The sequence below is a fragment of the Tyto alba genome, unplaced genomic scaffold (assembly GCF_018691265.1).
Source record: "Tyto alba isolate M040663 unplaced genomic scaffold, T.alba_DEE_v4.0 Super-Scaffold_17, whole genome shotgun sequence".
NCBI lineage: Eukaryota > Metazoa > Chordata > Aves > Strigiformes > Tytonidae > Tyto > Tyto alba.
In genome coordinates, this window is record NW_024881279.1 from 4760249 (window position 1) to 4782650 (window position 22402).

The following is a 22402-nucleotide window of genomic DNA, read 5'->3' on the forward strand; positions in this document are numbered from 1 at the left end:
AGTGTGCTTTCCACATCCGACTTCACGGTTTCACAGGCAGGGCAGTGTTATTTCTCCCAAATTTTTGCTCTGGTGTGGTATTCCTGCATGAGCCTCACTGTGAGCCCCCAGTGGGAGAAACAACCCTCTAATGTCAGGGGGAGCAATATGAGGTTGATGTCAGCAGCTGTAGCCGTAGGTCGAGTTATTTGACACAGGAATCCAAACGTGGAGGAGGCTGCTGCCACCATGCTGGTGGCAGTGCAAGGTAGGGAGGAAGAAAGGAACCACGCAAAGTGGAAAAATGGCTTAATTTGTCATGGTATGACTGAAGAGCAGGCATGTTCCTGCGGAGAGCCTGGCTCAGAGCCGCCTGCTCGGTGCTTCCCTGGGGCTGCTCTGCAGTGTGGAGCTGTGCGGGGCAAGGGCTGGTTCGTACCGAAAAGCATCAGTGGGTTTTAAGGAAAAATGAGGTGCAGTGGTAAAGCTTGCATGCAGCACTGGTACTGGTTTTATTTCTGAAGGGATTGGTGTTACACTGGTGACCAATCTGCAGGGAAGAATACACTGAGGCAGATGGAGGCACAGGCCAAAAACCAAATTCCTGATTCCCAGACCACTCATTCCTCTGATGGCAGCCCAAGGTAGGTGGCCACGGCACCACGTAGGAAGCCAGCCCCGTGGGAGCTGGCAGGGTGTGGGCTGACCCTCGGCAATGGGTGCCATGCCGGAGCCATGCCACTGCGCTGCCGCTTCCCCATGCTGCTTTTCTCTGGGACACTGGGAAAAACACAAATTCCAGGTTTGAGGTCCCAGGAAGGGGAGCTGGCAGCCAGGCTGTGCTCAGCGTTTTCTGAAAATCGGCTTGTTTTGATGCGTCCCAATGCAAAACATCCCATAAGGTGCCCAGACCAGCAGTCTCTAGGAAAGTACTCATGTCCATGTTGTGGTCCTCAGAGCATCCAAGGCACAGGAGACAGCACCAAGTGCACAGAACCCCTTTGATTTTGCTGGGCTTGCTTGCTTTCTTAGAGTCAGGTTTCTACATGGCATGGTTGCACCCTCCATGACAAGAAATGGAATACTTCTGCGAGTGGTAGGTCTTTCTCAACCTCTCCTTCTTTTCTTCCAGGATCATACCCCAGCTGGAGAATTCTCCTTCACAAGTTTCACCCAGTAGCCTGCCTGGCTCCGAGATTTCGGAAGCTACAAGGACTTACTTGCAAGGAGTGAGCCGCTATGACCTGGACGAGCTCGATGCTTGCTGGTTGGAACTTGTTAATATGGAGCTTAAGGAGATGGGTGAGTATTGCTGTTGTTTTTCTCCTTGCTTGGGCATTCAGGCTTTACTTACTTAAGTAATTTACTTACTTAAGTAACCATGTGGAACAAAAGGCCTTGAACAAGAAATCTTCGTTAAGGCTCTCCAGAAGAGATCATGTCGATTGCTGCAGCACGGGATCTTGAGTGTATCTCACTGCTTCTCACTCACGCAGGGGTTTTGGGACGTGGTTCAAGAAGAACAGGGCAAACCAGATGATGGTAGGAACAGTGCAGCGTGCCCTATGAAGTGGGGATCTGATTTGCAGAAGACCCACTAGATCCAGATCATTCATGATGACGTTGTGATGGCCTGACCATCACCATCCCCCGCAGTGATCCCTGCAGGAGGAGGTGTTGGTCAGGATGGGTGTGTTGAGCTTGACTCCTCTTTCTTTGGCCACATCTGAAAGCATTTCTCCAATGTTTCTCCAGCCATAGCCAACTGGACATACGGAGTCAGAGGAAAGAGGATTTCCTAGTCAAAATGTGTAATTCTCAGAAATGCTGGTCCTGGGTTGTCTCTCCTTTCTCAGGTGTCTCTAAATATCACAGCATAACGTTGCCTGCATCATTGCTGTTGTATCTCTGCACATTCCTAAAATCCATTAGTGCATTTCGGTTGAGTGCAAGTACCTGGACTTGGAATTTGACCATTGGCACTAGTGCTTAGCATGGTCTACTGGGCAGATTTGTTGGCACAGGCACATGGGTGTGTAGTCTTGCCAGACTGTGGAGGGATTTTCCAGTCCTTGTTAGGTAAGGGTTGCTGTGTTGTGGCTGCTGCTATGCAGGTAAGAATAACAACACAATAAAACATTCACCTTGTGAGGTCAGTGAAAGCTGAAGCATGCCTGCATGAAGCATTACTCCCGGTTGCAAAGGTCTTTCAAAGGTGGGACAAAGGCTACCGAGTGCTTGAGCAGACGGGATTGTGCCCTGCTGAACAGGAAGGTTGTGCCGAGTCTCAGCCTGCTGGCTAAGAGCTGCAGCAAGGGTCAGTAAGACTGCAGTAAGATTTAGTTTAGTAAGCTTGCATGGAGCACAAACTCAGAAGTTGGCCACCACATTGGCTGATCTTGGTTGCAGAAGATCTCTGTTGTTTTGTACTCAACGATTTACAACCAAATTTTGTTACCACTATCTCCAGGACCTTGAGAAAGTTGTAGAGGCTGCTTTTAGAGTTTGGCTAATTATCTATTATATGTATCCTGTATATTGGATTTCCTGTAATGTTGCTGTTGAGGAGCCTGTAATATCACTAGCAAATCGCAGCCAGCTTTGCCCTCATTAGCTGCTGCTGTATTAGCATCCACAGCTCTGTTATTAGCACACCCAGGTTTTTTGATACTGGCAGCTACAGTCAAGTCCTTGAGCAGAGCAGAGGGTGTTCTTGGGCGAAGCTGAGTGGTTTGGTCATGCTCAGGTACGTTGCAGAGGATCCACCCCTCCCAACACGGCACAGACATCGATAGTGCATCAAGAATCCAGCTTGTACCACCTCGGACATCCTTCTGACTCCACTGTGCTTTCACTGTATCTCCTGCTGCATTTCCCTTGCTGTCTCCACAGCTGGGTGGCCATCAGAGGTGTCCCTGGGCTCCAGAGAAGTGTTGTCTATTTCCACTTCCCCTTGCACGTATTTCATAAGTCTCTAGAAAGGCAGCGGGCAGAGATTTGTCTTCTCTGGCTCAGCTGTGTCAAATTTGGCTCGCTTTGTTATTTCTTCAAAGTATTAGGTTACAAGTGCAATGTCGTAAATGGTTTTCAGATGTGGAGCTCCCGTGCTGGTGGGTAGCTGGAAGGTTGAGACGGGATGGGCGCAGTAGGGGCAGGGGTGTCCCTGCTCCAGGCCAGACTGGAGCTGGCTGTCCCCCCCAGCTGCGAGCAGCACGTCACCTTCGGGCTGGCGTGTGCCAAACCGGAGTGTTTTTTGGGGGGAAAGAGGTGGCTTCACCAGCGACACTGCCTTGGGAGCATGTTGGATTTAGGAGGGGAGCTTGAGCATCGTCACAGCCATACACCCCTGGTAGCCCCGCACCTTGCGGGCGCGCTGGGTAGGCTGGGGTCGCAGCATCCCGACGAGCGCACCCTGAACCCGACGGCAGGGCGCAGGCGATGCTTTGCCGCTGACCCTCTGTGCAATTTTGAGCAAGTTGGATTCTTCTTCCTCCAGCTCCTTGTCATTTATCAGCCAGCCGGCTTTTTCGGGGACGGTCCTTAGGAGTTGTTTGTACGGTACCGGGCTGGATGGGGCCGCGGTCTCTGACCAAGCCCCTGAGCCCTCCTGTCGTAACCAACGATAGATGGTAATAACGAACCCAGGGGATTTCAGCAGTGGTAATGCAAAGAGCCTCACTGTCCATCAACTGAGTCTCCATCCCATTTCTGTTGCTGAAAGAGCACTGTAATTGCAGGCTGAGCCTTAAATATGCTGGGGAGAGAGTAACTTTGAAAACCAACGTTTGGCATGTGAAATCCACTGCAGATACGGCTTCAGCCCGAAGGATTCTGGTATCTCACCCCATCCCCCATCCCTCCCAACTTCTCTAGCGGTGTGAGGGCTAGTGCATTTATTCCAGTGACTTGAAAGGGAAAACATATGGCATTGGTTAATAACCCATCCACAGTCCCACGGGGAGCTGGGGTCTGGCAGATAGGGAGCGGGATGGGTGCTGGTGCTCCGGCTGCGGGACCACGGTTGCATCACCCCCGTGGGCTGCGTGGGGGGCTGGACCAGGCCGTGGGCTTCTTGGAGTGGGGGGAATGCATTTTCCTGCCCGTGGACGTGATGGGGTTTGGGTGCTCGTAGGGGCAAGCTGTTGCAGCAGTGCTATCGCTGCTCACCTCCTGGGCTGTGCTGGAGCAGAGGCTCTGCTCCCTCTGCTTCCCATATGGGAGAAGCAGTGCAGTGGAGGGGGTTGGTGGAATTTGGGTGCCCTTCACCACCCAACACAGAAGATTGCCACCTGCCTAGGTTGGTCTGAAGGGAGTCCATAAATAGTGCTTTCTCCCGGAAGCACTCGACATTAATGACATACTGAGATTACCAAACCAGCTTTGCTAATCTCTGAGATCATTAATGTGATTTAACTGGAGAATTGCAGCCTCTCCTATTCAGAGAAGTCAGGAGTTATCAAGAAACATGCAGAAGTTTAAATTCCTCCTGGGTGTTTAGCTGAACTGTTGTCACTGGGCAGTCCAAGGGCACAATGTGTCATTCCCAAAATATTTAATGACAAAGAAGGAGCCTGATCTCTGACTGGCTCCCGAGGAGCCGCGGGGAGGAGATCTGGAAAACACCTATGAGATCATCCATCTCGCTTTGCTGTTAGCGCTGCGTTGATTCACGTAGCACATAGCACATGCCTTTTCCAGTCCTTTTTAGGTCACTCCAGGGATGGAATTTTATCACCGAGATCAGATAAACCTCCAGATAGCTCCAGCTCTCTGCACTCTGTTGGCTCCTCTCCCAGTTAGGTGGAATTGCTCCGAAAAGCAAAGTTTTACACGTAAAACAGCTTTAAATAGTTTTAAACCCCCCGTAAGATGCCTCAGTAGCTGTTACTGTACTCGGTAGAAATGTACCGTTTGAAGAACTTCTGTGCGCTAGAGATGGAATCAATATTTAAGCATGCCTAAATGTTTTATTTGTTGCTGCTGCAATATGAGATAGTAAAAAAAGTGGGTCTGAAGGAGTCTGAATGAAACCCTGAACCAGATTTATGTACATGCCACTCCAGGCAGCACAGGCCTTTCCTTTTAGAGAGGAGCTGTGCCGAAAGTCTTCGTTTTTATATTAACATTTGATGCTGTATTTTGTGATCTTCACTAAGTCCAAAGCTATTGTAAGAGGAAGGCGAGAGAGACTTCAAAGACCGAGGCTGAAAGATCTCTTTGCAGTGATTGGCACTTCATAAACACACGGAAAATCCGCAAGAAATCGCTAAAAACGTTGCCAGAATCAATTTTGCTGAAGGCAGAGTCGAAGTTTCTAAGTATTCCCTTGACTTAATCCATATGGTGTATGCTGCTCACATATGCCCACCACAGCTTCTATCTTGGGAGCTGGAGGTGTTCCTGGTATTTTATGGCAGGAACATGCAAAGGTCACATGTATTGCTTTTGAAGCTCCGGGGGGAATTCATCACTGCATACTTGAGATATGTCTGTGTACTAATGAGATGATACCTCCCTCGGCAGAGGTGAGATTGGTCAAGTCGACGTGGAATAACCCGAAGTCGGTGGAGTAACCCCGGGGAAGATGAGCTCAGTGGAGCAGAGGCAGCCATTAAATGTGCGCCTCGGAGAGCGGCTGCTCGCCCCTCTGGCAGCGCTGGGAGGCCCTGTCCGAGGCTACCCCCACCCCACTGCGTCCTTTCGGGATTCGGGGAGCCCCGTTTTCCCCTCGAGGCAGCAAGTTGGCACACCCCAGGCAGAGCCTGTCCCCGCACAGCTTCCACCCCCCCGCCCCCGTGGGTGCCCATCACCATAGCCAGGCTCCACCCGCTGTGCAGGGCCCCCCCCCCCAGTACCTGTCATTTGAGGCTCTTGATTATTTTAACGACTTGGGGTACCATTCCCCACCGTGCTGTGGTGGCACCCCCATTCCTCACCGGTGCAGCTGGACAAAGAGAGCCCCAGATGGGGACCACTGCCCACCAATGCCGGGGGTCCAGGGGCTGCCATCCCCCCCCAGGGATGCTCCCCAGCTGGCAGGACAATGTACAGAGTCTGTCCTTTTGGTGGTGGGATCCCTTTCCTTTAACCACAAGCCCAGTTTCCCCCTTTCAAGTGTCACCCACTCAGCCTGAAGCCATAGGGGACCTGCCACCACCTTCCCCACCATGACCCCACACCCAGGCTTGCCCTGCTTGCCGCTCATCGCTTGAGAAACCTTAGCCCATCAATAATTCAGGGTCTGTTTGTTTGGATTTTGTCGTTGTTGTTGCTTTGAAGAAATCCTGCCAGTTTGGAGCTGTTTTATAACATGTCTGTGCTGCAGCCCACAACAAACATCCGCGCGTAGCCTGAAATCTTTGTTCTCTGTAAGCGCAAATAATCGTTTCAGCAGCAGACCGGTTTGGTGCGTGGATAGACGAACCAGCACATCCTCCGCTACTTGGTGGTAGGTTACAAGCAAGAGATGTGTTTCACAGAGGTACCAATGTACAGCATAGAAGTATCATGGAAACAGATTCAGGGCTGAAAGCCGTTCTCACTTACATCGCCGTTTATCTGGATTAACGCTCTTTGGTATCGATGGGCGGAGGACTTGCCTGAGCTGCCTGTAGGTAGGTGCCAATGTAGGGGTCCATACCCCAATTTAATGCGAGGGCAGAACTCACCTTGTAAGCAGGCAAGTCAGTGAGCCCAGAGGCAGAGAAATGATGGCAATCAGAAATGATGGCGAGAGCCTGCTACGGCTGGCCCCTGGGGAGTTGCTGAGCAGCACGACGGGGGTCTTGGAGAGCTGGAGGAGGCTCCCCGGGGCTTCTGCACTTCTCCTGGGTGAAGAGCATCGTCCCCCTGACCCACAACCACCTCTACTGACGCCGACCAGGGTGCTCCCGAAGCAGCGGGAGCCGTGGTGCCAGAGAACGGGGGAGATCCGGCCGTTTGCTGGGGCGCTGCAGCATGGAGTGGCTGAAGGGAAAGGAGGGGAGGAAGAATAATAATTTAGGTTTAAATAATCCAGGGTAATTTTGTGTGCAAGTAGCCTTGGCCTTTAAGATTATCTTTAAGCAAGGAAATCTAGAAATATATTCAGGTGGCAGTTCCTTAAGTTGTTGACAGATGTGAAAACACCGTGAGCCTCTGGAAAGCTAAGCTTATTTAACTCCTTACAGAAAGAGATATTGCAGGAAAGCCGTGTTAATGTATAGATTAGCAGGGTTGAAAATCAGCGGGAGAAGCTTTAGACATTTTACCTCCACATTTTTCAGCACAATCAGTTTTTATGTCAAGTCGTCGTTTTGCAATTTCCATAAATTCCTCTTAGTAATTGCAGTAGTTTCCAGCAATATTCAGAGTTTTGCTGCTGGATGGAATGAGGAGGCTTTCATCAGAAGTGCTCCAGGACAGCTCTGTCAGTGCCGAGCGTTGCTGGAGAGAAACAGCAGCTTATAAAGTGGCTTCTAAAACATTTTGTCATCATCTTAAATTTGAGCAATAATTGATGTCGGTGGGTGGCAGAAAGGGTGATAATTGGTTCCTGTAAATCTTTTAAGTGCATTAGCAGGCTGCGTTTGTAACAAAATATCTAGAATTTTCACTGTGGCTGGTCGGCTCTCACAGGTTGCGTGTCACTGTTTGTTTTGTTGGTCACGCTTTACGTTAAGGGTCTGTTTATAAATAACATTGGTACAAGATTAATGTGTAATTGCTGCATCTCCCAAGCATTGTGCGCCTGCAGGTGATGGGTTAGAGGTGGCTGCAGAGTCTCAGGTGTTCTGGTGTGGTGTTTGGGTGGTTGTCCATCATCCCCCTGACCTTTGCAAAGGATGCTTAGGAGAGGACCCGGGGTGCCCAGGGGAGCAGGGGTGGCTGGTGTCCCCGCTGGTGCTTTGAATTCATGGGTGCTCAGCTCCCAGCCTTATTCAGAGCCAAAGTGTGCTTCTCCCAAAGTGTCCTTCTGCACAGCGGTGCCTAAACTCAGTTTTAGCATCTAGCCAGTGCTTTTTATCTTCAGATTGCTTTCATTCTCCTGGCCTCTGAGCGGGGAAGAATCCTGAGCACAGCTTTGCAGAGTCAGAAGCCGAAGCAGGCAGATTTGAAGTGACTGGCCCGGGGCAAGCTGGATGGAGATCTCAGGAGCCCGTGCTCCCCGTGCCATGTGTGAACACCCCTATCCCATCAGGGAGCTGGCATCCTTTCACTCTCAGTTTTTCAAAGATACTGAGAGATAAGCCTACATCATATCATAAGTACTTCCCCTTTTTTTTTTTTTTATTTTTTAAAAAAAGGTAATCTTGCTTGTTTATATGTATTTTTACTGAAAAGTAAAGTCTAAGGTTTATAGCTTGTGAATCAGCTAATGGCACAGCCTGCAGTCCTGATGACTGTTTGTTCATGAGCTGTTTTATCTCCAGGTATCCTCCACAGGGTAAAAGGATTTATTGTTTCAGTAAATTGATTTCAGTGGAGCACAGTTTAGAAATAGGTCTGTTTTGTGAAAGGTGTCTCTCCAGCTACTTTTTTTCTCCCCACACAGTGAGTTGTCTCACACCACGATAAGGAGTAGCTGAGAATTCATTTAGCAGAAGAATATTGCTCCTTCATGCCACATAAATTACAATACTACAGAAATAATTATAGCGGAGAGCGGCGTTGTGTAAAGGAATGTGCCTGGTGATTCTCCCAGACCTGGCACTGTGGCTTCGGTGCCAGTCCAGCAATCCCAGCTCCTTTGGGGTAAAACATTTAAATTCTGTGTTTCAGGTGCCATACCTAGGGGAGCTGGGGAGCGAGGGGTCAGGACTGGACCTCTCGGGAGCCCCACGGGGAGAACAGGGTTGCTGGGCGGCTGCAGAGCTGCAGGGATCGTGGCAGACCCCGGCAGCAGAGATACAGGGAAGTTTTCTGCTGGAAACAAAGTTCAAATGAAAGGCCGGGTTCCTACGCGTTTTCCCTTCCTGAATCAAATCTGGAGACCTCCTGTCACGCATCATCATCTGGTGCCTCTCCTCCTCCTCCACTTCCAAAGCAAAGTCCCCCTTTATTTTTTTGAGGATGCCTCCTTTGGGTGGGTACGTGCTGCTGCCAGCATCCTGCTCTGGGCCGAGAGAGGATAGCCTTCCTCTGGCCGGGATGCCGTGGGAGGCAGCACTCCCTGGGTGACTGCCCAATGTCAGGGGTGTCCCACCAAAACCAGCCATCGTTTACCAGCTCAGTATTAATGGGGCAAGGATACGGGTGGCCTCCTGGTAACGAGTGATGGGACATGGTGCTTTTTACTCCCACGTTAGTGTTTTGAACGTGGCTCCAAATCACTGGTGATTGTATTGGTGCAAGATCAAATTCTCACTTCTGCCTATGTCCCTCTGGACAGAAACTGAGTTTGTAGCTACACTGCCCTTCTCTGCAGAGCTTTGTTTTCTCCCCACCTTTCACACAAGAACCTGGCATACCTTAACCAGGTAAAAATACGTTTTTCTTGGTCAGCAGGTAGAGCCCACGGTCCTGGTGATGGTCTTAAATGTGACTTCACCCCGCTGGAAGTGGCTGAATTTATTGATTGTAGCCAAGATCAGTATCTGGGTCTTTGCTTTTCCTTCCCTGGGGACAATAGCAGTGTCACTTGTACATGTACACAGGGAGTGTTTTGGTGGAGTATTTTTTTGGGGTTTGTTGTTTAGCTGGCCACAATCAATACAGATAGCATTTTTGCAGCCAAAAAGATGACAATTTTATGAATGGTGTTTAATAGCACAAACTTTATATGATGGAGAAGGAGATAAATGGAGCACAAATGGAAAAAGCACTTCACCCCCAGGCCCCATTGTTTAGTGTTTCATAAACGATTAATCGCTTCATCCCCATCAAGTGCAAATGTCAATTCAATAAGCTCCGAGGTACTCTGAATGGCGCTTGGCAAACGAATTCCTAATGTAATTACATCTAAATGGAGTGTGAGAGCGCGCGTGCCTGTGTGCATGGGAGGAAGAGATCTGTATTTTTTGATGAAGTGGTGTAACAGCTACATTGCACGTGGGCTGATAAGGAAACCCCGCTGGGGTGCTGATCGTGCTCTGGCATGAGAGTTTTGGGATCGGCGGGGATTTTCTCCCCAGGGTGAAGCTGGTGATGCTGAGGTGTTGCTGTGGATGGACAACGCAGGAGCTGGGGAGCCAGTTCCTTCCACTGGGGGTGAAATGGGAATGGTGGTGATGCCAGTGCCATGCCAGCGTGATCCCAACCCTGCGGGCAGGTTAGGGCCGTGATTCCTGTGCAAACCCCTCTCTCTTTCTTTCCTCCCACTGCCTGCAGCTGCCCTCTCTCTGCCTGCCCTCTCCCCTGAGCCTGGACGGCTCAAAAAATGTGTGGGGAAAAGCACTGGGAACACTTTAATGATCATTTTACTTTCCAGAAGAGCAGAGAGAGCAGAGCCTCAAATGTTGGGAGTAAAGGAGTAACTCCAGGCTGACACCCCAGTGCCTAGGATCACAGTCACAGATGAGGACTTGAAGCACTGACCAAGAGGAGTGTATTCTTACTGGCCTTGTTTAATGCTCGGATAAAGTCCTGGCTTGCAGCTCTCCATGGAGCAAGTGCAACTCGGGTGGTGTGTTTATAAAGGGACACTGCTAAGGCAAAACCAATGCTCTGGCTTTGTCTGTCACCCGCTCCCGGTCACATCCGAGCGGCACAATGCCAAGAGCGAACCAGCAGCTCCATCCCGGCTCCAGCGTGCGGGGCTCGCTGTGCCAGCGTGGGAGGCTCCACATTGCTGAGCTCCAGCCCCCCCAGGCAGGCTGTGCCAGCTGGGGGCTCTGCGGGGATCCCGCGCCCATCGCCAGGGATGCTCTGTAATGAAACAGGTATTGTCAGGTTCCTCAGCGTGTTGCGGCACAGCAGCCCGAGCGCTTGAAAGGGCTGTGATAGGGAACAGTGTTGTCTGTCTTAGATGGTATCTCAGACTCGACACAGACATGTAAAATGCCAGGCTAGATGTTTGCAGAGACTTGTCAAGCCAAGGGAAACCGTGCCAATGCGAAACATTGGGGAAGAGCTCAAAAAAGGCAGACAATGGTGTGTTTGCTTGCCGAGCTCGCCTACGGGTTGCTTTCCCCCTTGACAGAGTTTTTTCAGTCAGTCTGTGGCCATCGGGGAAAGGTGCAGCCCCTGCCAGCCAGGGGTGCTGGCATTGCTGCCCAGGACCCCCACAGCCTCATCGCTCCCCAGCCCTGGGGACCTTTCAGGGTCCCAGAACTTGGCCTGGGACAGGGATGTCACACTGTGGCTCAAGGGATGCCCAGGATGGCAAATTTTTCACTGAACATTTAATTAATAATTGCTTCATATTAGTATTTCTTCAAGCCTTTTTTTCTCCTCTGCTCGTGAATGAGATATTTTCTCCTGCTGCCTTCCAACAAGAAAGGTGGACAGCAGCATGGGTCAGGCTCCTCTGCTGTCTGGTGCTTTCTAGAGCATCCCAGCCCTATTCATCATATACGCAAATGAAATGCAAAGATTAAATTTTTTTATTGCATCCTGCTCGTATCTCCGTCCCCATCTCTGTGCCTTCCCCAGTGATGAAATAGTGCTCAATGGGAGACAGGGTGCTGTGAGGGCTTAACTCTGCCTCTTGCCCCTCACAGACAACCTCACTCTTTCTGCTGACAGATCTTTTTCCCTTCTTTTTTTCCTTACCTGGGGTGACCTCACGTTGCATTTGTGGCACTGGGATCTTTGTGAGGCAGCCCTTTTTGGGAGCAGCGTTCAGCGTGGCACTGTTTCGGTGCTGCTGGGCTCCTGGCAGCAGCATCCCCTGTAATGTGGCTGGGTACCCCGCTGCTGGAGGTTGCTGCTCTGAAAAAGCCTCTCCTGGATATTGGCCTCATATTCCTGGTTGTCACTCTGGAGAAAGCTCTAGTAAAGCACCTCTGTCGCTTCTTTCCACTAAGATCCTGGTACAAGGGGAATAAAAGACAACACAGCACATCTGAGCCCACCCCCACCCAAGTCTGACCTTCTGGTTCAACTAAACCCAACCAGGAAAAAAAAACTTTATTTGTCCTCAATTTCAGCCTTTGGCTTCAGTTTTACAGTTGCATTTAATTGGCCTTAAAAGGGTCAGTTTTCAGTCTTAACAATTAAAGCATTGACTTTGTGTTGCCAAAGCTTGTCTGAGCCCTTGCTGCAGAAAGCATCTTTGCAAAACTTGTCTCCTTGAACATTTAAACTGTCAGACCTAATTATCCGCATTGCTTCAGCTGAATGGGTTTCTTTCCTCTCAGCCAGCAGCAATATTTTGTTACTGTCTATGAAACATAAACTGCGTCCTGAGTTAGAAGCAGCCGTTTTCTGAATCGCCGCTCTTCCCGTCGCTGTGGATTTGCCTCTTGAGTTGCAATCTAAGATGCTCAGCCCTTTGCAAAACGCTCCCCGAAGGCGAGTGGGCTCTGAAGCCGAATCAGTGTCCTCCTCTGCCTTCTGCCTTGCAGAAAAGCCCGAGCTGGACGAGATCACCCTGGAGCGAGTGCTGGAGGAGCTGGAGACCATGTGCTACGAGAACATGAACATCGCCATCGAGACGGAGGAGGGCTTGGGCATCGAGTACGACGAGGACGTGGTGTGCGACGTCTGCCGCTCGCCGGAGGGGGAGGACGGCAACGAGATGGTGTTCTGCGACAAGTGCAACGTCTGTGTGCACCAGGTGAGCCCCCGCCGCGGGGGGAGAGCGGCAGGTTTTGGCTGGCTGCACGGCACGCTCCCCTACCCTCCTCAGGGGTCCCTCCCACCGTCCCCCCTTCCCTCAGATGCCCTAGACCCCTGTTAAGTGTTTCTGATGGATTCCCAGCGCATCTCCAGTGGAGTGAGGACAGCAGATGGGGTCTTGGATAGCTGGCAGCAAGCTGGTTTTTTTCTTACTTTCTTAGCCCCAACCCTTCATAAGTGCCCAGAGAAATACGCAACCAGAGGTTCAAAACTGCTTCCTGTGAGCTTGCTTTGCCCCCTCCTCCTTACTCTCTGTGATATTTTCTTTTATTCCTCCTTGTCCATTAATGTGATTATTCTTCTTTCTTGACCCCATCTTTCTTCATTAAACTGCAGTGGGATTTTTAGCACCCAGGGGTGACCAGCACTGTGTGCAGGTCTGCCGGTGGACCGGGAGGGATGTGGATGCTCAGCCCTGTATTCACTGGAGGAGTGAGCTTGCACAGACCTCCACCCTCCTCCACAGCATTATATTAGGGGTAGTAAGACCTTCCAGCTCCCCTAGCGCTGTATCACATCACAGGGTTTCTGTCCCAGCTTCCCTACTGTAGGAGTGTAGGATTTCATTTTCTTTTGCTGCCTGGAGGAAAATGATTTTATTTTTAGACTTGAATGCAAATGCTTCAAGCCCTTGCTGGGCGGGGGGTGGGGGGTGTGTCTGTGGTCTCCTGCACTTGGGAAAACCTTGACAAGGAGAAAGCAGCCGTGTGAGGGTCTCCTGGGTCCCACGTGGGTCCAGGAAGGTTTTACTGGTTGTGGTTTGAGGGAAAGTGCCGTGCGGTGCTGGGATGGCAGCAGCAGCTCCTGGGCTTCACCCTTCGTGTGAAGGGGTTTTGATTTTTTTCTTCTAAATAGAGCCATTTGCTCATCTTTAGGCAGCTTTTCCATCAGCTCTTCCTGGAGGTGGGAGAGCGCTGGAGATATCTATAGTTGTGGGAGGTGGGTGTTTTGAATGGTTTCCATCAGTGAATCAGATTCCACAAAATACCAGGACAAATCAGGGTTAGTTTGGGTGTTTTTGTTGGTAGTTTTTTTGTTTTTTGTTTTTTTGTTTTTTTTTTAACAAGCCCAGGTGGCAATACCAGGCCAAGAGCTGACATGTGCTGGGGGAAGGCGGTCAGTGTGCGCAGGGCTGCTGTGGGGACGTAGTGACCCCACTGTGCCCACCACGGGCCGTGACACCCCGTGGGCTCCGCTTTTTGCGGCCCCGGTGCTGGGAGCAAAGCGGTGCTGCAGAAGGGGACACGGTGGGCTGGATTTCAAGTCTGTTGAAAGAAAAGGGAAATTTTTCCACTGTTTTTAGGGAGCAGAGTCCAGCCCTAAGCCCAATGCCAGCCCGTAAACTGCCTGTGATTTAATCTCTGCCCCAATTTACACCCTAAGCCACAAAGCCCAGAGCCACAATGTGGGGTGTTACGTGGCATCATGTTACTTGTTTGACTTGCCCCGTGCCTTTGCCAGCCCCACGGCCAAAACCTGCTGGGCATGATGCTTTCCTGTGGGCATCCGGGTGCCTGTGCCAGGGGCTTCATGTAATCAGGCAGTGGTGGAGGGGAGCTGGGGTCCCATGGGATATGGCTGCAGCCATACCTCGTCCTCCTGCATCCCAGCGGGCAGGGGCAGAGGCAAGGTTGTGCTCAGACACACGTTGGTGGGTTATGGTGCCAGAAGGGATCGTTGTAATCATCTCATCTGTATAACACAAGCCATGAGGCTTGCTATTAATTAATTCCCGTGAAGCGCAGCTTTTAGAAAACACATGCAATCTTCTTTTTAAATTTTCAGCCAGGAGGAGTCTTCTCCCCTTGTGCTGCTAAATCATTGCGGTTCATTGCTCTCGTGGTGGCAACGTTGCACTTCTCTTTAGCACGGGAATGATCCATCTCCAGCCACCATGCCGTGGTCCTGTCACTCCCGAATTCCCATTCCCTGGCGTGGGGACATGGCCGAGCCCTCCCTCTGTTCCCTGGACCATGCCAAGATTTTCTGTGGCTCAGCATCCTTCTTGGATTTTTGGCATCCCCTTCTCAGTGATGTTACACCCATCACAAGCTCAGCGATAAAAATAGCTGCTCTGCTCCTGCCCAGCATTGCCCTGGCTCCATGTTCCCAGAGCACGTTCTGCCTGGTGCTGGACTGGGAGAGCACAGTTAGCTGGTAACCCACCTCATCCGGGACAGAGGCCCTGTAGTTATTTGCTCCTAGGAGTAGAATTGCACCTTCAGCTGCCCTTAAACCTCTAGGAATAAGTAACTGAGAGCTAAGACTCTGGTAGCAATGCACACCTGGTCATAAGTCCTGTTTTCCCCTGGATTTTGAGATCAGTCTGCCAGTTTATTCTCCTGGTAGTGCATACCAGGCTGGTTTTTGTCTGGTGCTAAATCACATGTTTTATAAACTCTGTTACAGAAATTATTTATCTGTCAGATTTGGAGGCGCTGTGAAACACACAGTTAAATCCATCTGAACCGTTTAAACTCACAGCAATAATATTACCTCCCTTAATTCCTTATTATCCCAATAATCTGTTCACGAAGTGGCTTATTCCCCTTGGAAATCACTATCAGAGTCAATTTGTGCTTTGGGGCAACCTAAAGTCATGCTATAAAGTTTGTTCTTGGCCAGTAAAGACTGAGATACACTTTTCCCACACGGGCACATCTCTGTGTGCACCCTCTGCCCCTGTCCCTGCCTGCAGCACTGTCACTCGTGGTGACAGTGACCTGCAGCAGCAAGATGAAAAGCTGTTCTTCTTTGGGGTAAACTTCAAGAAGTGGAGTTGATAAGTGCCTGGGCTCGATTTACAGCCGACAGTGCCAGGGGTCCTTATCGGCACTGCCTGCTTGCCTTCTGCAGGGACGTCAGAGCAGCCAGTTCTAGATTTAATTACATCACCTCGTTTAAAATAGTGACACAGCCCCGTGTTAGCGCCCAAGGCAGTTGTCTGCCACTCTCTGAAAACCCTTTAAGTGCAAGTTATCAGGACCTGCTGGTTAAAAACTGTCTAGTTTTAGTAGTAGCTGTTTAATACAGTCATAAGTTACGGCCAAATTGGAAAGTATTTTATCATCATTATGTGATACAGCTTATAATTTGGCTCTTCCTCAAGTATGGAAGAGAAATATTTATGAAACCCTTTGGCTTCTCTGTGTCCTGTGCTATCGCAGCAGGTCAGGGAGCTCCATGGGCGACCTGAGTCCTTTAGTTCTCACTCTTTTGGCCGTAAACTTGTCCTTGCCTCCTTTAGATTTATCGTCCTTTAGATTTATCATCCTTTATGGTTCCTCTCTTCTGATGTCTATTCATGACTATTGGCTTCCCCCTTTTACCTTTCTGTAGTTATTTTCACTTCCCCTTTAGGCTGTGTTGGGTGTCTAACCAGTGTGGCTGTCTTTCTCAATCATGGGGTTGTGGCTTTTCAGCCCTCAGCTACCTCAGAGGTTTTCTCTGCACGTCATTTCTTTCTTCTCCTGAGCCATCATGGATCTGGTCGCTGTTTGGAAACAGGCAGGAGATGAGCGGGCAGATGTCACGCACCGCAGAGCTGCTGGTGGTGGGGGCTCTGATGGAGCAGCCTCGTTGCCCACCCCTGACCTGAAGCCGGGCGGATGCTTGGTGTGATACACAGCATGTTTTTATACTCTGCTTTTAATTAAAACCCAGGACATACTGATCCATCGTGAGTATCCATGCGAAAACAGGAAAGGTAGCAAGAAAGGAAGAACTTAACCTCGCTGTCTGTGACTGCAGAGTTGCTTTAGGTCTGCTGTTTATTAGGATGCCCAGATGTGGTGGCGCTAAGCCAGCGGTAGTGAAGAAGATGATCTGGGAGGATGCTCTTCCTGGGCTGCTGGGACTAACCTTCCTCCCTCGTGTCTGCTCAGGCGTGCTACGGCATCCTGAAGGTCCCCATCGGGAGCTGGCTGTGCCGGACCTGCGCCCTCGGCGTTCAGCCCAAGTGTCTACTGTGCCCGAAGAGAGGGGGAGCGCTGAAGCCCACCCGGAGCGGGACAAAATGGGTCCACGTTAGCTGTGCCTTATGGATACCTGAAGTAAGATGTTTTCCAACCTCCTTTTGACAGGCGGGTGGGCACAGACCTGGTTTCAAGGCTTGGCCCGGGATGTTCATTAATGGTCTAAATAGCAAGCCCAGTTTGGCTCGTCAAGCCGTGCCAAGGTCAGAGCCGCGATGCTGGTCGGTCATTGGGCTGTGTGTTTAATTAGCAGCCAGGGGACACCCTGTCAAGGGAGGACTCGGAGGTAGAGGGCCATTCACAGGACCTCTAGGCAGGTTAAACCTGATTTCATGTGCCCATATGAGATACACAGCAACATCTGGATGAGGAGTTAGCTCAGAGGAAACACTGACATAAATTCCTCCTTCCATTTCATCCTGATTTGTTTCTGGTTTTGGGGGTTTGGCTTTTTTCCCCAAATTACAAATGACACCAGCAAATAAATAAAAAATTCATCCCTCATTCAGACTGCCATAGGCATCCCCCTGTAGGAGATTTGGGATGGTAGCCAGTATTTACAACTTGTCTTCTATTTTGTGGCCAGGTTAGCATTGGATGTCCTGAAAAAATGGAACCCATTACGAAGATCTCACATATCCCAGCAAGCAGATGGGCTTTGTCCTGCAGCCTCTGCAAGGAGTGCACTGGGACGTGTATTCAGGTATGAAACTCGGCACCGAAGAAACTCAGACCTCTGGGGTTGTGCCTGTAATAGCCACCAGAGATTCTCAGGATGTTGGTGGACATGATCTGGCTGAGGCTTATTCCTCCTCTGAGTAAACCTAATGACAGGGAGCACGAACACCCCTCAGATATCATCAGATGTTGTTTGCAATCAATTAATATATTGAGTGCTAGGAATCTAGATTAACTTTCTTTGTGTAACACAGTGATGTTGCTGTAGTGACACTAATTACCGGGACTGCAAATGACCTTGGTTTGAAATCAGGAACCTCCAGCAGAAAGGCTCGGCAAGGCTGCCAGAAAAATGGAGTACTCATGAGGTACATAGCCTAAGGATTTCACAAACCAGTGAGGGTCAGCTGAGAAGTCTTTCTGTTGGGGAGATACTGGGTAACCCCAGGATTAGATAGTCCTCACTAGCCTGCCAGTTTGCAGAATATTTACCATGTATTGCATTCCCACATTTTCCCATGTTTTGCTACACCTAAGCAAACCACTGCAGATGCTGATTGCCTACTCTCCCCACAGCAGCAGTGTGCTGAAGAGGGGGTGAGATGTTCTCATTTCAGACCAAAAGCAGGGTGCTCTGGGCTTTCCTATTCCAAAAGTGGGACGGAGCCTCCTGGGCTGTGATCTCTCCTCTTGGGGAGCAAAGAGCAGAGGCTCCCATCCAAAATGCAGCACACTTGGTGTGAGAGCATTTGGGGAGCCTTGCTGCATCCAGGGATTCCCATTGCCTCCCCCTGCTCGGCCAGTGCAATGTCCCCAGTGGCCCCTGGGGATGGGCCGGGGGATCTGCTGCTCTGCAGTGCTGGTGCCTGTTGCTTTCTTTGGCAGACCAGGTGTGGAAGCAGTTTTAGCATGAAGGGAGGGATGGAGCAGCCATTGAGCTTTGAAACATTGGGGGATTGTTTGGGATGTGTACCAATCTTGACTGATCAGCTCCTGCACAGCAACAGGACCTGCATGTGGGAGGTCAGTGCATGCAGCAGCAGCAGCTACTGGGGACCAGAATAGCTGGCTGGTTACAGAAGGGCAGTAAGACTAGGAGTTCTACAGACTGCTGCGTTTGTGCCATCGCTTTGGGTTTAATACTTTAAAGGGAGCTATTTAAAAGCAATCCCCTTAGCTTGAAATGAAATCTCACAATACTTCTTTAAATCTCTAGCGTTGACTCACTTCTTTTTTGATGGCTCTGGGTGGATCTGCTTATTCACCCTGCCAGATGGAGATAGTGTGTCATAACAGCAACTGCTTTCAAAGAACGGAAGGGCAGGGAAGGAGGCAAACAGGCTTGGCAGCATCAAAAAGACTTCAGCTTCACTGAGGCTTCATCCTCTTAGCGCCGACATGGCATGGGAGCTGTGAGATCCCGGGGACTGAATGGATTTGCATTAAAGGTCACCTGAGATGGAACAGGAGCTTTATTGTCTCATGTGCTGGTAGCTCATGATTTATAAGTCTCCACAAGATTGTCACCAGAGCATTTGCTGAGGCCACCCTTGCACACTTGGGATGGTTTTGCTTCAAGGAAAAGGGGAAGAGGGTAAAAAAAAGCAGGCAGTGCCTTTATTTAAGGATTTATGGGGTAAATCAACAAGTTCACCAGTAGATAAATAAACATGTTCCGTACTCATCAGCTCTGTTTTGAAAGCTTATGTTTATGGAGCATATTTTTGATTAGTGCCTGTTTATACAGGTGTAATCTAACTACCTTTGTCAGCATTTCAGGTTTATGACCCAGCTCTGAAAGGAGGAGATTGTTTTCTGTTAAAGCACTGAAATTTTATTCTTGGCAGTGGGAATCAGGTGCTGCAGGTGGGGCAGGTTGGGGGAAGGAGGGGTCTTGCTTCCAGGAGGGGCTTTTCCAAGTGGCCGGTTGAAACTGGTCTTTACCAAAAAGGGAGGCAAAATCTGGAAGGCAAGCTGGAGGAGCAGAAGACTGTCATCCCAGAGGGACATGAGGGTGCTCAGAGGCATCTCCGCAGCTTTAAAAAACTCCCACCTCGACCACCACATTTGCAGAGACCAATGTGAGATGCTTTTGCATAGGCACCTCTGTGCATGGAGGTATTTTTCCCCATCCAAATTTGACCACCAAAAGGGAAGCAAACCCAGGGAAGCCTGAGAAAGGGCCCCCCACTGCTCTCCATGCCTCTGACCTTGCTGCTTGCACATAACGACTTCCCTTGCTTTCTGATCCAGAGCGGTGAACCCTGTGTCACTCGGCATGGCCGTAGTTGACCCACAGCTCCTGGATGCTGGGCAGGGATGCAGCCCTGGAGGCACCCTTTCCCCAGCTCCTGTTAAGGGGAAATCATGACTTCATGGTGGTTCTTGTGGTCAGACATCAGGAGATGCCAAAGAGAGCTCAGTATCCAGCTGGAATTTTCTCATTTGCATTGCTGAGGTGGAAAAGAAACTTCCAGGAGTTGGGCTTTGGTGCAGCCTGAGTCCCGACAATGCTTGCTTGGGACCCAGCTGCCCCCTCACCAGCTCCCTCCTTGCTTGTCAGAGCTACTGGAAGAGCTCACCAAGGCCTTTCAACACAGCACAAAATGCCAGGTCTCTGTTAGTTGCTGACAGGCTTCTCCAAAGGGCACAATCTTTTGCTGTCATCATCTTCCAGCTTGCTTTCTGTTGTTGTTTTTTGGAGAAAGCCCTCGCAAGTGTCTTCCACCACTCACTCGTTCATTGTTGCTCCTCTGCCCCGCAGCTGCCCGCTCCCCTTGAGCTGCTTGTGCCACTGGTCCCCATCCACTGGGATAACTGGTGTGGTGGTTCCCGGAGCTGTCATCTGATTGTGCCTGTAGCCCTGAAAACATACAGCTTGACATCAGGGGATGAGCAGGGCACCGTGCAGCCCCCACGCCACCCTCTGCCTCAGCCCTGCATCCTCCAAGGATGTCTGCGCTGCTGAAATTGCCTATTTCGGATGAGAAACGCTGCTGGGATCCAGACCATCTGTGGTCATTAAAAATCACATGGTAGTTTTTTTAAGGATGCAGAAGTGTCATGGCTGATGGCTTGGCTGGAGTTCAGCACCGGTAATTAATTTTTCCTTCCTGAGTCCCTCTCGCAGGTCTGTTGGAGGAGCCGCTTCCTCCCCCTCCGGCCCCAAACTGCAGCAGAGCACCACTGTAAGCTGGTAAATTTCTGCCTGAATTTCCTTGGCAAATAAAATTGTCCCTCTATTTCTTCCCAGTAAGAGTGGTTTGAGGACTAATTAACAGCTCGTGTTAATCTGTGGTGCAATTTTCACCCTCTCTCTCGGAATTGTGGTTGGGAGTAGATTTGCCTGGATAAGCAAAGTATGCTGAGATCCGTGAATGAGAGGTGCTGTAAGGTAGCGAAGCGTGATCGATAACGAAGCAGACTTAGGGACTGCACCAGTCTTTTGAGCCTGGTTTACTCTGTGTGGCAGATCCCTCCCTCCCAGAAAGAGCGGCTTCATTCCAGCGCCATTCTGGGATGGATCAATATGTTTTTATTGTCAGTTTATGCAAGGTCCTTGGGTAGCTGTGGCCGACCAGGTACCTTTCTTTGTTGCCCTGTCAGCTGAGCTGCCTAATTATTTTCTATTTGCATTTTGGGCACAGTTTCTGACAAGTGCTGCTTGCCATCTGTCAGAGGAGAGATCCAGGACGGCTGTCATTCCATTTGCTTTATTCCTAAGGTGGAGTGATGGTTGTTCCTGTTAGCAGGATGTTGTCCTGGCAGAAGCCACAGCCGCGTTGCTAATATTGTTATTAGCACTGGTGGCAGAAACAGGAGGGAGGGGACATCGCTGCGTGGCTTTCCTTAGCTCACATAGTTCACCGACGGCGGCGAATTCTCAGTGTCCCACTTTCTCTAACGTGGATATTTATGTGCACAAGAGGATGCTGTAGTTTGAAGTACTCTCAGCTGTTATGCCAAAACATCCAAGATAGAGTATATTGTGAGTACGTCGGGACTACGTCAGGAGTATGTCAGGAGCTCCATAGCTCCGTGCATTACTGTTACCATCTTGGCTATGAGAGAAGAAAGCTCAATCACAGGAACTTCCAGCTGGCAAAGGCCTCCAACCTGAAAGTGCCGTTGCAGCGAGGAAGGGGGGACTCCGTCAAGCAGCATCGCATCTCCTTCTTGTCTCAGTGCTCGCTCCGTGGCTGCGGGAGCTTTACAAGCCAGTGTGTGACACCCTGACGGCACCGAATAAATCTGGAAGCTGCAAGTCAGGCTGGGCTCCCTCTGTCCCTCATTCGTTACCATAAATAAATACTTGAGAATGGAGCTGGTGCTTCAGCTGCGTGGGAGGCTTGTCCCGTGGGATGGGCAGGGCTGGCACCCGCTGCCCGCCGCGGCCGTGGGTGCACTGGGCTGGCACATCCCGCGTGACGCCAGGCTCCATGCAAGTGTAGCAGAGGGAGCTGACTCTTGCAAGCTACCAGCTATTTTCACGAGCAATTTCAGGCTGAAATTAGGACCAAATGGCCGTATTTAAACAGGGTAAGCGGGGGGTAGGAGTTCATCATCTGCTTGCATTTGGTGCCTGCGGGAGTTGGTGCCCGGCATCGCTGCCCAGAGCAGTGCTGGTACGGCTCGGGGCTCGGCCACGGCGGGGCTGCATCCAGCTCTTCCCGCTGCTTTCGGAGGCTTTGGAGCAGGACCTGGAGAGTCCTGGAAGTGGCGGGCTTGGACACCGCTTGCCTGCGCTTTTCTTGGCCCTGGCAGCCACGCGAGTCTCTCGTTTTCATAAGCGCCAGCAGATTCGTAAACAGAGTCAAGGGAAAAGATCTAAAAGCAACAGTGTCAAAAGTTCACGCACCGGGTGACTGAGCAGGAATTGCAGGCTGGTGGGATGAAGATAAAAAGCCATAAAATTTCTGTTCCTCAACTACTACCAGAATTTTTTATTTTTATTTTTTTTGTTGTTGAGAATTAAAGTGCAGCAAAACCCTAGTAAAACTCTACAGCATCCA

At 50.4% G+C, this 22402-nt stretch overlaps 1 protein-coding gene across 4 annotated transcripts in view; it reads left to right on the plus strand.

Moving 5' to 3' along the window:
* JADE2 (jade family PHD finger 2) overlaps window positions 1–22402 on the plus strand; it is an 82682-nt gene that overhangs the window by 41413 nt on the left and 18867 nt on the right. For all 4 annotated transcript variants that reach the window (XM_042789953.1, XM_033006031.2, XM_033006030.2 and 1 more), the window contains 4 exons: window positions 1112–1281; window positions 12465–12676; window positions 16623–16790; window positions 17299–17415. In XM_042789953.1, coding sequence (XP_042645887.1) covers window positions 1112–1281; window positions 12465–12676; window positions 16623–16790; window positions 17299–17415 — 667 coding nt within the window. The remainder of the gene's footprint in view (window positions 1–1111; window positions 1282–12464; window positions 12677–16622; window positions 16791–17298; window positions 17416–22402) is intronic.